Genomic DNA, 16502 nt, shown 5'->3' with positions numbered 1-16502 from the left:
AAGTCATAAAATGTGAAAGGAAGTGATTATTCCTCCTCCTCCAGGGCTGAATAATTAGTGTTGTAAAAGGAGTGAGTTCACAGATACCATAAACTGGCTAAACAGTTAAAAAGCAAAAATAAACGGGAGAGTAAGTGTGTGTATTTAAGAGAGATGCACTTTCCCATTCTCCAGCTTCTTCCCACGTTTCCCCAAACTTGTATTTTTCACTGTATACTTACCAATTGGGCATCTGAAGTATGACAGATTTTTAACTTGGTTCCTTTCTCCTTCATATCATACATCAGTTCATTTAGTACATGAGTCTGTGCCAAGTTCTTAAAGAAAAAAAAAACAAACCCATAGAAACCCATGCTGATTTTTTTATCTTTCAACCATGCATTTTTCTTCTGTTATAAATTCTAACTTCAGAGACAGACAAAACTAGATCTACTTCATAATGTACAGCTGAGGTTTAATTTAGACCACTAGAAAAAGTAGGTATCACCTTTATAATATATCATTCTCTTTCTGTAATTCCAAAATAATTTCCTGTTATTTTTGTTAAACAACAAGATTGGGTTTTGTTTTGGATTTTTTGTTGGTTTGGATTTTTTGGTTTTTGTTTGTTGTTTTTTTTAGTTTGGTTTGGTTGGTTGTTTTTTTACAGTGAGGACATTAGTATCAGAAAACATTTATTTAAACTCTGCAGTCTCTCTCACCATAGCCCAAGAAACACAAGGGCTTTGGCAGAGTGAAAAGCATTACCTCTTTGAGTTTGAGAGAGAAACCAACTCAACACATCTTAAGCTTTGTTTCTTTATTTTTTGTTAACTTTGACTGCAGATCACTTAGGTTTCTACAAGGCCCTAAGTATCAACAGAGAACAAGCTGTAGTAATTCTGCTCTTTACAAAATCACTATTGGTTGGCTGAGTTTTGTAATCAGCACCATAAACACCAGGTAGAGTGCCAGTTCAGAAAACCTTCACAGAAGTTTTCTCTCATTTGCTCATTGCTCTCTGCAGACAGACAGATGTCCCTGCTCAACCTACAAGCAACACGATGCTCCAGTATAAAACCCACAATGATTGCTGCTTTTTTTAGCATCAACAGAAGACTATTGGTATAGCTCATTCCTTTTATTCTGGTCAGGAAAAAAAACATCATAATCAATAAAAGTACTTTTGTAACTGCAGGCATTGTAGGATCTTAAAAATCATCCCCGCACACAGCGCAGACATTTACATGATGCGCCAAGTACCACTTCTCACACCCACCAGGATGGCAAATACTCTGCATTACTCATGACTGCCTAATGCTGAACTACAAATAAAACCATATGCTAGAGTACAACCCACACACATATGCAGTGTGTGCAACACTTGATATTTTCATTTGTCTCATTACTGTGAAAAAAGCTACTGATCCAGGAATTCTTTTTTGTTATAACAGGAAATATTGCTTGAACAGCAAGGACCAAAAATAATTTGAAAAGGACTTTCAAAAGCAGAACAAAGACTGGTAACAGTCAGAACCTTTTCTGAAGTCCACAGTTTGTACAGATTAATTATTTCCAAAATCTAGGAAGAAAAAGCTGTATGATATTTCCATCTTACCTGCATGACAGCATTAAAAAAGCACGTATTTCCTAAATTATTTATTCCTTTGACTGGAACAGATGCACCATTACCAGAACTTTTTCCTTTCAGTATTTCACTGGTTTCACTGTTTTCTTCATGGAGTCGTATGATTTTTGATGAACCTATAATTAAACTATAGATTAACATTACTATATAATTTCATAGTTTAATCAAATCAGTCCTTCTGTGGATTACATTCATAATTTTTAACACAGAATCATAGAATGGTTTGGGTTGGAAAGGACCTTAAAGAACACCTAGTTCCAACCCCGCTGCCATGGGCAGGGACACCTTCCACTAGACCAGGTTGCACAAAGCCCTGTCAATCCAGGCCTTGAACACTTCCCGGGATGGGGCATCCACAAACCTCCCTGGGCAACCTGTGCCAGTGTCTCACCACCAGCCTAATAGTAAAGAATTCTTCCTAACATTTAACCTAAATCTCCCCTCTCCCAGTTTAAAACCATTACCCTTTGTCCTATCACTACACACCCTGGTAAAAAGTCCCTCTCAAAAATGGTACTAAGCTCCTTAATAAAATCTTAAAAAAAAAATAAATGTGATAAATCAGCAGTGAAGCCCCTGAGGAAAAAAATCCCCCCAACAACTACATATACCAAACAAAACCTTCCACAATAATCCAAATATGCCATTAGACTGTAACTTCTACAGTTACTCAAGCAATAAAGTAAAATGGACTCTGCTAGTTCGTTAACAACTGGCAGTTAAGAGGTACGTTCATTAGACATGCTAGAAACACCACCAAAAAAGATGTTCTTGGTCCATTTGGAGGTAACCAAAAGTGACCACCTGAATGCTGCCAGTCTTTATGAATGATCAGGCTCTGTTTGCATTGCCCCATACAACACGGCCTAGGGCTGACTTGCAGTTGTCATCCCTTTTCCCAAACACTGCATTTCCTCCTCCATCCACCCCTCTTTGTCACAGCCTGAGGAACTGCTAACACAATCCAAATGCACACAATGCCCCTGTTTTAATTTTATACAACTGAATTTTGATAAAACTGCAATGGAATATGCTACCAGAGTTCTTCCTTATTTCCCTTATTATTTAAATAGATGAGCAACAGCAAAGTTAGACAGTCATTAACTTGTAGCCTAGAGGTAATGGAAAGATTTGAGATAATAATATTAAGCCTCGAATTCTACTAGCAACTTTCATATTGTCATGGTTGCAGGACTAAATATGAACATTACTGACATCTGCAGTGTCTTAAATATTGATTAACAATGCATGTCAATGTAAACGAGTTATGGACTTAATAGATGCCAAGACTGTGATGCTGCAATCTCTGTCTTGACATATGAATTCATATATTTGTTCTAATGAGTTTCACATTGAAGTCTCATTAAAGTGTTCTTAAAAAATAACAGACCTATTTACGTTAATGAAATGCTCATGCCAAAAGGTTCCCTTATGTACACTCCTAGGGAGTTTCTTGAAAAAATATTATTAAATAAAAAATAAGTCATTAAAATACCTATTGTATCTGGCAACGAGCTGCTGATGCAGTTTGTCAGCACCCTATAGTGCCATCAAGGCATAATTGTTTTTCCAAATTGTACCTGAGTTTATCAAAATGCAGTTAAGAGGTGCTCTGCTGTTTAAAAACAGGTTTAAATGTTCTAGCTCATACTGCTTACACAGCTTTAAAACAGTCTCCTTTCCACTGGTGTGGAAAACTAAGACAGTACAAGGGCAAAGTAAGAGATCAAGTTCTCCTTGCAAAAGCAGACAACATGTTTTGGAACACAGTGCATGACAAACAACCTGGGAGCTGCTCATACCCTGAAACAGTCCCTGTTTTATGGGCTATGTGCAATGACACCTTTTAATTGACATGCTTACAAGGGGCACATTACAGTGTCTGAGACTTGTCCACCCACAAAGAGCTCCAAAAGAACCTTAGCAGGAAAATGGGAGCTCCAAGTGTCTGCAACTCAAAGGGCATTGCTCGCTCTCAGAAATTTAATAATATAAGGGAATACTTCTTCCCCTCAGAAAAGCGTGCCATACAGAGAAATGGTGGGGAGAAGAGATAGTTAAAAAAGAGGAAAAAAAAAAAAAAAGCCAAAATTGTGTAAATAATTTGTGTATTAGTATACCACAGTTGTTGCATTTATCCATCGGCATTCAAAAACATCTGGGACAGCATCTTAAAGTAAACAATGTTCACAAGGCCATCTGGACAAAACTGCAGGCAAAAATTAAAGCATAAGCATATGGAAAAGCAGATTTTTCTCTTCCCTTTAGCAGTACAGGATGACAAATGTCAAACCTAGATCTGTCCACGCTTCACTGTGCTACGCTTTGCAGCACCACCTGGCTCTCCTTGCACAGCCACCAAATATGGACAGCACTGCCACAGCAGACCATATCTGCAGGGCAAACTCAATAAAAGCATTTCACTTCATGGTTAAATGGCAGCTTCACACAAGTAGCAAGGTTCCATTTGCTGAACCTTACATATGAATTATTTAAGGGGGAAAACAAAGCTGAAGCATCCAGCTTTGTGATAAGAGCTGGATGAATACGCAATTATAAAACACAATAAATGAGAACCAGACATCCAATTGCCACAAAGCTGGATAATTAGTATTGGGATAAGGAGAAGAAGGAGGAAATTAAGAAAAAGCCTGTATGTTGTTACTGAAGTCTAGGATCCTGCTTTAATTCCAATGGTTTTAATGACTGCCTCTTGATTTTTAATAGATTTTAGAAACACAACCCACGTGATGTTTTACTAGCGTTTTGTATCTGTGAAGAAGTCTTTGCAGAGAAGTGTTGCTTTGCCATTACAAACATTATCTGCTGCCTTGCTTATTCCATGCAGATATTTTAAAGGATATACAGCGCCAGAGGAGGGACAGCAGTTTTTAATTTAACTCTGCTCAGCTTCCCCAGCTCAGCGACAAATGACAGACAGGCCTGAAGCTGAATGTTTAGTTGACATGTGAAGAGTTGGTCAGTCTTAATAGAAGATGCTGGTAATGACTGTGATAGCTAATACTTCTACAGATTGGGGCTGCAGAGTCCTTCTGCAAGATTGACCCAAGGCTACAAGCATGTAATTAATCAGAAGAGTAATATGTAATTTTTTAAAGTGAACTTGCACTCCACAGTCTCTTGCTGACACAATCTTGCAATCCTGTACTTTTGGATATGAAAAGTGACTTATATGCCAGTATAGACACAAGGACCCCAGCAGAAGGATTCAGTTGAAACGGCTCTCTGCTGCTGCTGCCCACACGAGCCTTCAGCTCCTGGCCAAGCAGTATGTTTTGAAAAAATGTATCCTAAGCCATCCCAGCTGTGTGCAGTAATACCTGTTTATAAAGGATCTCACTAATGTTAACAAGAGCAAGGCAGGCAAAAGCACAAAGATAATTAAATTAATCAATTGATTGCTGTCTTTAGCTCACTGCTACATCTCTAAGAGAACTGCTCTCCTCAAGCACTGTGGACACCAGCCTCAGGCAGGCCTGTACCTCCATAGTGGGGGACAGTGTATCCAACTGTGACTGTTTTGGGGCTCACACATTCAGGCTACATCCCTCTGTCAGACTTCTGCAGTTTTGTTGTAGAAGTGGCCTTTCTAATCAAAGTCACACAGGGAAAACTCTCGTTCTGCTTTGATCACCACAACCTCAACAAAGCGTATCTGGCTGCAGAGACGTCCTACCAGAGTGAAGACCTGTTGCCCAGCTCCTCATCCAACTCTTCACACCCCAGTGACCACCTCTTCCCTGGCACCAGGTCAGTGCCTGCATTTGGTCTCACCACAACATCCACCTCCAGCACTCACTCCTTTGGCTCTCACAGCTGCATTTGGGCTTAGGCACAGCCTTCATGTTCAGCAAAGCGTCCCAGTGTCACCCTGCTCTCCCCAGTGCCAGCAACCCCTCTCCCACCAGACCCCAGAGAAAAGCAGGCAGCAAGCAGGGACTGCTCCTCTGCTGCAGCTCTTGCTTGCAATGCACTCTTGTCTTGCCACTTTTTTCTTCAGCTATTTCTAACCTACTCCTGGTCACCTGTTGTTGCATCTCCTGCGCTCCCTGGAGGCAGGGAATACCATTTTGTCCCCCAGCCTCACGGGCATGAGACTGAGATTCCCAACATTAACATGGACAATGACAGCCTGTGAACCAGAGCAAGTCACTGTGAGCACAAACACACACAGTGCTGATACACCCACTTTGCAAACGACACTCAGGAAACTTATCCCAGGCTCCCTATCAACCTGCTTTTGCTTTGCCAGTGTTTGAAACATCTGTAGCACACATGGATTTCTGTACCAACCGCCCTTCCTGAAACTGAGCTGTACCTGGGGGTGCAGATGGTGTGCAAGCAAAAAGATAAATGACATCCAATTTTTCTATCAGCCATGGGAGTAAGTATTTTTGCTCATCTTTTCAGGGCAACATTTATTTTCCTTTGTTTAATTAAAAATGAGGGTTCTGGGAACATGCACGTTTATTCCAAGGTCAAGCATCTTCTATTGAGTACAGCTCTGGTACTCCAGCTGAAGGTCTTCACACTAAAGGCAAGGTTAATAGACTGCCTTTCTTTTACCAAGTTCTCATCATATTGTCATATGAAATGTTACTAAATTGTCTGATGCTCCTTTTTTATTTAAAAAAATACTGAATTTTTTTCCAACACTGGACAACAATGAGAATCTAACCCTTAGGAAAACAGCACAGTTCTATTCTGAGATGGTCACTAGCCTTTTGTTTTAAACCCCAATTTATCTTGCAGTGCTACAATCCTACCAAATTAAATATTAAAACTACAATTTTACTTCTCTGGTTCTGCCAGAATGTTATAAACTTTAAAACTTATCCTCTATGCTCAGATGACTTGTGCTACACCTCACGAGTAAAATAAGTACATGGACAGGAAAGGGAAGAATGGATGGATAAAAATTACAGAATGCCTAAAAAAATTTTGCCAATGATTCAATTTCATTTCTTTGCAATGTGTATAATTAACAGCAGCCCCTAACAAGTAAGTAAGCTTGAAAGAAAATTTATGACCAACAACAGACATATCTTTTGCTGAAGCATATCTCAGATTTGGAAAATCAAACTAATCTCGTTTATTTTGCTAGTTAATTTTCTTTTTAAGTAGATAAAATGGACTTATATGACTGCAAGCTCCAAACTACACATAGTGAAAAACAGTTATGAAAGAATATAACTATTTTTTTCAGTGTGATTCTTTGTATGCTGCTAATATCCACAGATGAATGCAAATCTGAAAAGCTTTTCCTCCTGTTATTTGTTTTTCCAAATTATTTTATTTCCATATATTTTTCCAACTCCTATTACCTGCACTGTAAAATTACATACTTTATAATGTTTGTTTTACATCAGTTATATCCATTAAAATAGAGTTCAAGTTTCTAACTTCCACCTATTGGCAAATCTGGGCAGCTGAACTTACTCACAAAAATCTCATTCCTCTGCTTGACCTTCCCAACAATAAATTGAACTAGAAAACCTGAGAATAGAATTTCTTTCTTCACATTCTATTGCCACACAAACCAATTTAATTAACTGCTCTCTACAAAAATTGAGTATGCAATCTCATGTTTCCACCAACGCCTAATTTGGCTTTTGTAAAGGAAAATATGTGTAATATTCACTTTTAAGACAGCAAAACAATTTATTTTCTCCAGCAAATGAGCAGACACACAGATTGCAATGTCTCAGCATGGTTTCTGTGTACTACATGTGCATTATGTCCATGTGAAGCTCACAAGTGTGCCACACAGACAATACTGCACCTGCCTTCCTGTGAAAACCATCATGGCCCGCTAACCTTTTCCACAAAACACAGTTCTGGGTGGTACACCCTAGAAAGTAATCTTCCTTTATTCTTCCATCTTGTGCCCAACGTGACCTCTTAACCAAACAGACTCCTCTGGGGGAAAAAAAAAAAAAATGGGAAAAAAAAAAGCAGGCATTTCTGGGTACAACAAACCATAGGATCAGATGTGAAAATCACACAGCTGCAAGCATTCTTTTGGGAACCCAGCACTGGGATTTATCTCAATCGCTTAATGTAATTACAAAAGTCAGTCATGTAGTAGTAATGTAATTTGCACATTTTTACAGCTGAAGTGAAGTTGAATCTTTGTGAGAGGCCGAGTGAAAAGCAGGGATCCTGCTGCCACTCTCTTCCACCACATTAGTACCAAATGACAAGCATTTTGCTTTTGTTTCTTTTCCAAGATGCATTAATTGGGAAATCAATATAACCCTCCCTTACATGTTTAAGCTGATTATTTTATCTCTAAATGACTCCTGCACTTTTGAGAACCACAAAACCAGACCCAGCAGCCCTCACTGTTACTTATAGCCATGTACATTCTGCATTTATGCAGAAATTTCTCCACAATGCTATCTGAATTTTAATGATGCACCATGCCAACCAGTTGTTACAACAGAAAGAAAGGAAGCCATAAGATGAATTGTTGTTCTAGTGCCACATTCTGGTATGAAAATTAAGTCTTTTCTCCTGTTTTTTTAGGAGGAAACAGAAAAGCAATGGGGAAAAAAGCAGATTTATTTTTAAGTGGGAAATATGAATTCCTAATTGTCAGTTTTACACTACCTGTTTCTCACAAGTTATTTTTAATCTAAAATTAAGAGTAGTTTATTTTTATAAACTTATACATTGACATACAAAATTAATTTTAAAAAAACAAAGCCAACTAATAATTTAAACTATTATAGTTACATTGAAAATATCATTGTAACATGAAATAAAATGCTACACCTAAAACAACTAAAAGATAACTTGTTGACAGTAGAGTTAATTACAGGAATTACATTTCAATTTCAGATTTTTTTTTTAAATTATTATAGGCAATCTAATTTAAATAAAAGAAAAAAAACCTTACCTAAGTTACAAGTACCAAGTGTGTCAGCCCAAGTATTTGACATAAAACAGAAAAGGTATTCCTGTTTACAGCAGTTTCATATTCATCAGAGAGAAACAAGAAGGCCAACTCTGCCTGGGCATTCCCTCTCAGGCAAAGAGGGAATCATCACTTATCAATACATGGCTGTTTCCCAGTCTCTTCCAGCAAGGAGCCTGGCCCAAAGCAACAAAGCCTGCCAGGCAAAGAGCTTTTTCCTCTTTTCCTTTCTACTTAGGAAAACCCAACAAAACATCTTGAAAAAAACCATCATGAGTACTGTGTCTAATTCTGGAGCCCCCAACATAAGAAGGACATGGAGCTCCTGGAGGAGGGGCACAAAGATGATCCAAGGGCTGGAGCATTTCTCCCATGAAGACAGGCTGGGAGAGTTGGGGCTGTTCAGCCTGGAGAAGAGAATGCTTGGGGTAAGCCTCATAGCACCTTCCAGTACCTGAAGGGCCTACAGGAAAGTTAGGGAGGGGCTTTTAGTGAGAGGACAAGGGCTAATGGATTAAAACTGGAAGAGAGGAGATTTAGGTTGAACATGAGGAATAAATTCTTTAGTGTGAGAGTGGTGAGACACCAGGACAGGTTGCCCAGGGAGGTTGTGGATGCCCTCTCCCTGGAACTGTTAAAGGGCAGGTTGGATGGGGCTCTGAGCAACCTAACCCAAGGGACATCAGGGAGATGTCCCTGCCCACGCAGGGGGGTTGAAACTAGATGACCTTTAAGGTCATTTTAAACCCAAACCATGCTACAATTCTATGACCTTTGGGACCAACATTCCCAGAGCTCCCAAACTGCTCCACACAGCCATACTCTGCCAAGTAGAACAGGTCGCTGATTTCCAGCTTTAAAACATTACTGGGAGTACACACATGTGCTTGCTTTTCTCAGGAAAACAGGCTTGCACATGAGACTTAGTCCCTTCCCAGCATGAAGCAGGAGACACAGCTGCCCTGTGGGAGGAACCTCCATGCCAAGAACTCTGGTTGTTGCAGAAGCCACCCCGCAAGGCTTGCTCAGGACCTCCTTAGCTTTGAAGGACGCTGGAGAGTCCCCCTGCTCACTCAAAACCAGGCACGTGCAGGGATTTAAAGGATGAAGCATAACCCTGCAGTAACACAGTCTGAGATGCTGGGAAAGCAAACTCCTCAGTCGATCATCAATTTAAAACTACCCTGCACCTCCCATCACCTTGTGGAAGGATGCTCACCCACACACCGCTCACCTGACATCACCACTGGTACTCAACTCTACCTTTTACACCACTGCCATGAACCTCATTTTCCAAGACAGCAAAGCAAGCAGGACCAACTCACAGAATCACAGAATGGTCATGGTTGGAAAGGACCTCAAAGACCACGGAGTCCAACCATCAACACAAAAACACCCCACAACCTCAGCCACTAGAGCATGCCCTGAAGTACCAAATCTACGCAACTTCTGAACATCTCCACCTCCCTGGGCAGGCTGTTCCAGTGCCTGACCACTCTTTCAGTATAGAAATTCTTCCTAATATCCAATCTGAGCCTCCCCTGCCACAACTTCAAGCCATTTCCTCTGGTCCCATTGTTATTGACTTGGGAGAAGAGGCCAACACCACCTCCACCAACAACCTTCTTTCATGTAGTTGTAGAGGACAATGAGGTCTCCCCTCAGCCTCATCATCTTCACACTAAACAACCCCAGTTACCTCATTACTTGTTCTCTAGACTCTTCACCAGCTTGGTAGCTCTCCTCTGGTGCTTCAGCACCTCAGTGTCCTTCCCATGGTGAGGGGCCCAGAACTGCACACAGTAACTTAAGGTGCAGCCCCACCAGTGCCCAGTACAGAGCAGGTATTTTAAAGTTTCACAAATTAAGAATCTAAACCATGAAAAAGACAGTTGTATCACTCTGCAAGTCTTACCCAGCAGTATAAATCCATAATGAAAATGTTTCCATTAAATTAACTGAAACAAACACTACAGCATTTTCATTTGCAAGGAAGCTGCAACACCCATTTATTACATGTCACTTGAAACTGAAGCTGTGAACAAAACTGAAATCACACACTGAATTTTCATGACGCCAAGTGAAAAGATGCAAAAAGCAGCAATTTATCAATTTATTACCATGTAATAACAGACTTTGTGACTAGATCAAAATACAAAATATGTATTTCTGAGTGGCCCTTCATTTTTGCCCTCAAAATTGATGTAACACCTCTTAAAAGCAGTAGAATTTCCACACATGCAGCTAGAAAAATACCTAGTCTAATTCAGTAAGGCAGCCCTTTTCCATTCTTACTTCTAACCACTTGATTATCTTTGCTAAAAACTGCAACTAGTTGCTTTAAATTTAACTTCAGCTAGTTTTGGTGAATAACATTTGGAATACAAGAAACTCTCTTAAGTCAGAAGCCAGAAACACTGATTAGTGTGCTACAGTAGGGGTGAAGAACATCAACATTATCAAGAGTAGAGAGCTGAGGGCCACACAAAGTTCTGTCTACTATTACATATACTAAGAAGATACAGTAGGCTCCTAACATAAGAAAATAATTTACCATTCTATGATTCTATGAAATGAGTGTTCTAGAAATTAAAACCCAGTAACATAAATGAGCAGAAAGCCTTACACACAACAGATTACTTGCCCAACTAACTGGGCAACTACAAAGTGCATTATGCTCACATCACAGATAATTTTTCAATTGTATGTTTTACAAGACACCAAATCTGAAATGCTCAATTTTAGAGACAGTACATTACAGACACCTCCAGATAAAACTATTTGTGAAAACTTACTTGGTTCAGCCCTGGAACCATGTTTTTGAAGAAAGTCAACAATCTGAGCCAAAACCTTTTTGTTGCAATGTGTTGACAGTTCTTCCTCACACTCATAACACCTAAAAAAAAGAAGAAATTAATTGGAATTCAGGATGTCTAGATGCACCTCCCAGCTCTAACAAAGTTCTCAAACAAATTTTGCAAAGTACTTCAGCTCTAGCTTTCATTTTTTCACACTAAGAAGAGGAACAGAATTGAATTCTCCCATCTCATATATGTTCTTCTGTAGATCAGCCCAAATTCATTGCAATACTTAAGAGATTTAAATAATCCCAGTTTGTAGCCCAGCAAATAATCATCTAGAAACAAGCAGGAAGGACAACCTCCTATAACCAGCCAGCTCTCTGCAGAACAAAACAGCCTCAAACTTCTGTCTTAGTATTGATTTGTGACCCCTCTGAGATTACCAAGCACAAACTAATTTCCTTTCTAGAAAGCCTGACTTTCTTCTAGATAAAGAATTCATTTTATCTGTCAGTATCTGTCTTTATCATGAGAAGACACCACTTGAAGTTACGAGCAGTCCTTACACACGAGCAGACACAAACACCTGCACACTCATTCTTACCATATGATCCATGTGCTGAGGTTGATAACAATGCAATGAGGTTCTGTACGTGCTGTCTGGAAGTGTTTCAGGGAATGTTGGCCTTCCGAGTTCTTACTACATCCCTAAAAACAGAAGCATCAACACAGTGAGGGGGGAAAAAGGGAAGTAGGAAAATATGATGTTATTAGTAAATAAACTGCAAAAACATTTTAAAAATTAAGACAGAAAGCTATAGTGCCCTAAATACTCATTAAATACTCTCAAGGATTAAGGGGGTTTAAGATTCTTTATAATCTGATACTATAAAGATAACAGTTATTTTTTTTAAGAACATGTTTTGTTTTTTTAATAAAATAAATGGCAACACAAAACCAAAATATCATCGTTTATGGTTGGAAAAATCACTTAGAAGTATAGAAAATGACTCCATTTCTTTTAACTTAATAGAAAGAATTAGTAGCTTTTGCATCAATATCACTAGACAGCAAACTATACCATTCATAAAATTAAGAATTCTCTAAAAAACTAAATTAAATTACTATGTAGCATATTTGGTCTGCAGAATATCAAGGAGAGGACTGCACAGGTAACCTCACTGCTCAAGAATGCCAAATGCATTCCAGAAAGCAAAAGGTACATAAATTGGTTTTGTAATAAAAAGCTACTCAGAACACACTATTCATATGCAGCAACTTGGAGGGAAAGCATCTGCAGTTTTTCAAGTATCTTCAGAGTGGGACTTAAAAGGATTCAGGATTACACTCTGAATGAAGTATGAGTTTTGGAGGCTGTTAACAGCATAAACTTGAAAAAAAGAACACCTATTTTACTTCTTTTAAAAGCCTTCCTTAATAACAAAATTTCATAGACAAGCTATATGAGTCCTCCCCAGATCTAGCTGGCTATGTTCTGAAGCCTGCTAATGGCATCTTTCTTTGCAAAATTAAATCTGTTCTGCTAATACTGGTAGCAGCTGGCTTCTGTCCTTACTATAGCAAGACCTACTGAAAGTCTTAAGAAAATTGTGAAATGTTGTGTCCAGGCAACTATTAGGTGACCCAAGCATTGACACTGCCTGCAGACTGAATTTTTTGTATCAGGCTTTACTCCACTCACAGGTGAGAAACTCATGCAAGCCCTTGAGGTTAGGACCTGCCATTTTAGACTCTGAGACCACTATTTGACATTGTAACTGACACAATCTAATGGCTAGCTGCCACAAAAAGCAGTATTCTCACTCCAGCACAGTCTTTTCTCCCTGGTTTCAATCAAATATTGCAACTGTCTATAGTCTAAGCTGATTCAGCAATACACGTATCCATTTTTTAATTCATTTGTATTCGTGGGATCTTCTGCCAGATGAGCCAGCAGAACAGATGCATTTTGCAACCACAGAATTCCTGGAGCAAATTCTCCTTACAGTGGCAAGAGCATGCAGCTGAAGAAGAGAGAGAAGGCAGGACCATCACTACTACCTGTGAGGTGGAACCGCACTGTAACGCATCAAGCAAACCCAAAACACCAGCAAAAACCAGACTAGAAGGAAAGGCCACATTCCACTCATCTGAAGAAGAAGCTCAAGCAGGGACTCTGAGCACTAAGTACTACTGTTAACACTGCTTCTCTGTGTCTTATGTGGGGGGAGAGAAGATAAACTGTTCCCCACACTCTGAAGGAAATGAATCACCAAACAAGTAAGACTCTACTCCAGTTAGATGCTTTAGAAAAGCAGCGCCCATCTGCCTCGGTACATTCCCAAGGGATGCTCACCTGAGAGCCACATTTGAGACACAGCCATATGTCCGAAGGTGCCACGGGCTCCCCATCACTCCCCATCCTCCTCTCCTTCAGACATTCTGCACATATTGACCAGACGTTCTGAGCTACTGCTCTCTTCACATGATGCACGTCCACTGCTTGGCTCACGTGCTGGCAGGTTAAGCCTGGAGAAAATGACACATGCTCAACTATTATTTTCATTGACTGAAAGTGTGAGAGGGAGCACATGTACATTAAGAGAGAAGAATCTTCAACAAGTTCAGCATTAGGAAAAAAATAGCCAAGGAATAAAATAGGAAAAATTAGCCAGCTGCTCCCCATGCACTGAATTTTATTATTTATTTTGGTCTTTCTATAATGAAAATCCCTTTTAAGTCAAGAAATGCCACCTCTTAAAAAGATACAAGCTCCTTTATACAAAAGTACAAGGACTACTTCTGTACAAAGTTCATTTCCCTGTTTTTTTGCTGTTTGGTTGGGGTTTTTCTTTGTTAACATTAAAATGTCAATAGTAAAATGCTACATAAATCTATTTTTGCATAAAAACACAGGCACATTCCTCCTTTCCTATCAAAAAGATTTCCAAACACCCATGTGTCTGTACTACAACTACCTGTTCCAAACATGATCAACAACCACTATTCTTCCCTGCCATATTTTTTGCACAACTTCCACAATGACATGGTAGAACAACCTAGGTTTGAAGGGACCTCTGAAGGTCATCTTGTACAGACCCTCATTCATAGCAGGGTGAAATACAAATGTAGATCTGATTGCTGGAAACTTTGTTCAGCTGTGTCTTCAAAGACAGAGATCTCAACACCTCACTAGAAAATCAGTTCCTTGTTTGACCATCCTCACTGTGAAAATAAAATACATTTCCTCCTACCCAGCCAAATTTTCCTTGCCTGAAGTTTTGTCTTTAACCCTTTCATGGTGGATATCCTAGCAGAGTCTGCCTCTGCCTTCTCTATAACCACCTATCAGGCAAAGAAGATATACTTTCACCCTCTTGGCTAAACAAAACCATTCCCTTCAGCCCCTGTTCATGCATCATGTTGTCCATCTCCTTAACCAAATAGAGGGGGTGACCCACAGCAGGTATGAGCCACAGAGCTTGCTTTTATTCAGCATGCACCAGGATCCCTAGGACTTTTTCTGCGAAGCTGCTTTCAAGCCATTGTTACCCACCCTGTAATTCCACATGGTTATTTTGGCCAAGACCCAGACTCTCCACTTGCCTTTGTTGAATTCTGAGAAGTTTCTGCCAGCTCATTGCTCCACCTGGTCTAGGTGACTCTGAACGGCAGACCTACCCTCTAGCATATCAAATGCTCTCCCAAATATGTTGTCATGAAGATGACAGAGCATCACCTCACAATGACATCAGCTTGCTCTCTCAGCACCTTCAGACACATTCCACCTGATTCCACGGAGCTGGGCACGCCCAGTTTGCTTAACAGCTCTCAATCTTCTACTCTGAACTATGCTTAATTCCAGAGTCGGCCACTAGTTTCAGGGACCAGGGAGGAGCAAGTACAGAGTTTCCACGTGAAGACAGACACAAAGGAAGGACTGAGTTTCTCAGGCTTTTACCATGACCCATGTCCTTAGGTCCCCTGCCCCCTTAAGCAGCAGGTTTGCACTTGCCTTAGCCTTCATTTTACTGTCATAGCATCTTACTCTTCACACCCTTCCATCAGATTCAGCTCTAACTGATGCTGATTTACCTAATCCCATCTCACTCAGGACCCCTGAAAGGCCAGCCGAAACCTGCCTGAACCCTCCCAGCCCTTCCCTTTTGCCTCTGAGCTCAGCTGGAAGCTCCCCATTCAACCGAGCAGACTCCTGCCACACATCCTTGACCTTCCACACACAGGAAAAGACCATTCTCATGCTCTGAAAAGGCTGTCATCAAAGATCAACCAACTCTCCAGCCCTCCAGGGCAGTCACGTAGTGTAGCAACTGATCATGTCATAAACACTTGACTGAGGATATCTCCATCATAAATTCAAAAAAGAAAAGTATTTCATGGTACCACTGATTTGTGGTTTCCATCAGCCGATATAGAAGTTATTAGCCTGTATTTACCTGAAATATCATCTGAAGAGTCCTCATCCTGTGGCCTGTTAGGCCTTTTGCTTCTCTTTGTTTTCTCAGGGTTGGCTCTTGATGGATCTTTCACCCGCATCTGTTAGTTACTACAAAAGAGAAGAGGTTGCTTTATTGGCTAAACACTTCATCAGATGTAGTGAATTTGAACTTTAAAAGCATGAGATCAGATCACACATTCAGACCCCACAAACAGTTTTAGGCCTTGCCTAATGTCAGCTATTATTGTGTTACAAGGAGCACAAACGCGTCACGAGTGAAATCTTAGGATAGCTGCACTACATGTCATCATGAATTGGATCTGCCAACTACAGGGGACACACACTTCCAGGCAGCAGTGTTAAGTATTTGAGATACCAAGATTTTCTTTATTTTTGTTACTGTAAAATAGACTAATACAGAGCTCCAGCCTTGCCTTATCAGAAAAACTTAATAAAAATTTCTCTTCCTTAGCATATCTCAGTCATCATGGTTTCAGTCATCATTTTCCCTTGCACATTCCCTAAAAGCTTTCGATCAATTTCAGACACTTCAGTAAAATGCAAAAGTCATCCACATCTCATGAAAGTGTCCCTTCCTATGAGTGAGGACAGACTAGAGTGCAAGCTGACCTCTCTATTAAACAACAGAGAACCCATAAAGATGAAGTCTCTCAT

At 40.0% G+C, this 16502-nt stretch overlaps 1 protein-coding gene across 1 annotated transcript; it reads right to left on the bottom strand.

Annotated features, from left to right (window-relative positions):
* Positions 1-221: 221 nt before the first annotated feature.
* On the bottom strand, positions 222-15925 carry LOC104392504 (ubiquitin carboxyl-terminal hydrolase 45-like; the record flags this gene model as incomplete). Its single annotated transcript, XM_010001909.1, has 6 exons — positions 15826-15925; positions 13725-13897; positions 11973-12076; positions 11363-11463; positions 1598-1743; positions 222-317 (listed from the first exon to the last, which is right to left on the bottom strand). Coding segments are annotated over exons 1-6 (720 nt in total), but the record flags the coding sequence as incomplete, so codon positions are not given.
* Positions 15926-16502: the final 577 nt, after the last annotated feature.

This window comes from Chaetura pelagica, unplaced genomic scaffold (assembly GCF_000747805.2).
Source record: "Chaetura pelagica isolate M959 unplaced genomic scaffold, ChaPel_1.0 scaffold197, whole genome shotgun sequence".
Classification (NCBI taxonomy): Eukaryota; Metazoa; Chordata; class Aves; order Apodiformes; family Apodidae; genus Chaetura; species Chaetura pelagica.
Note: the sequence above shows the minus strand (reverse complement) of the source record. Positions and strands in the feature narration are given on the sequence as shown.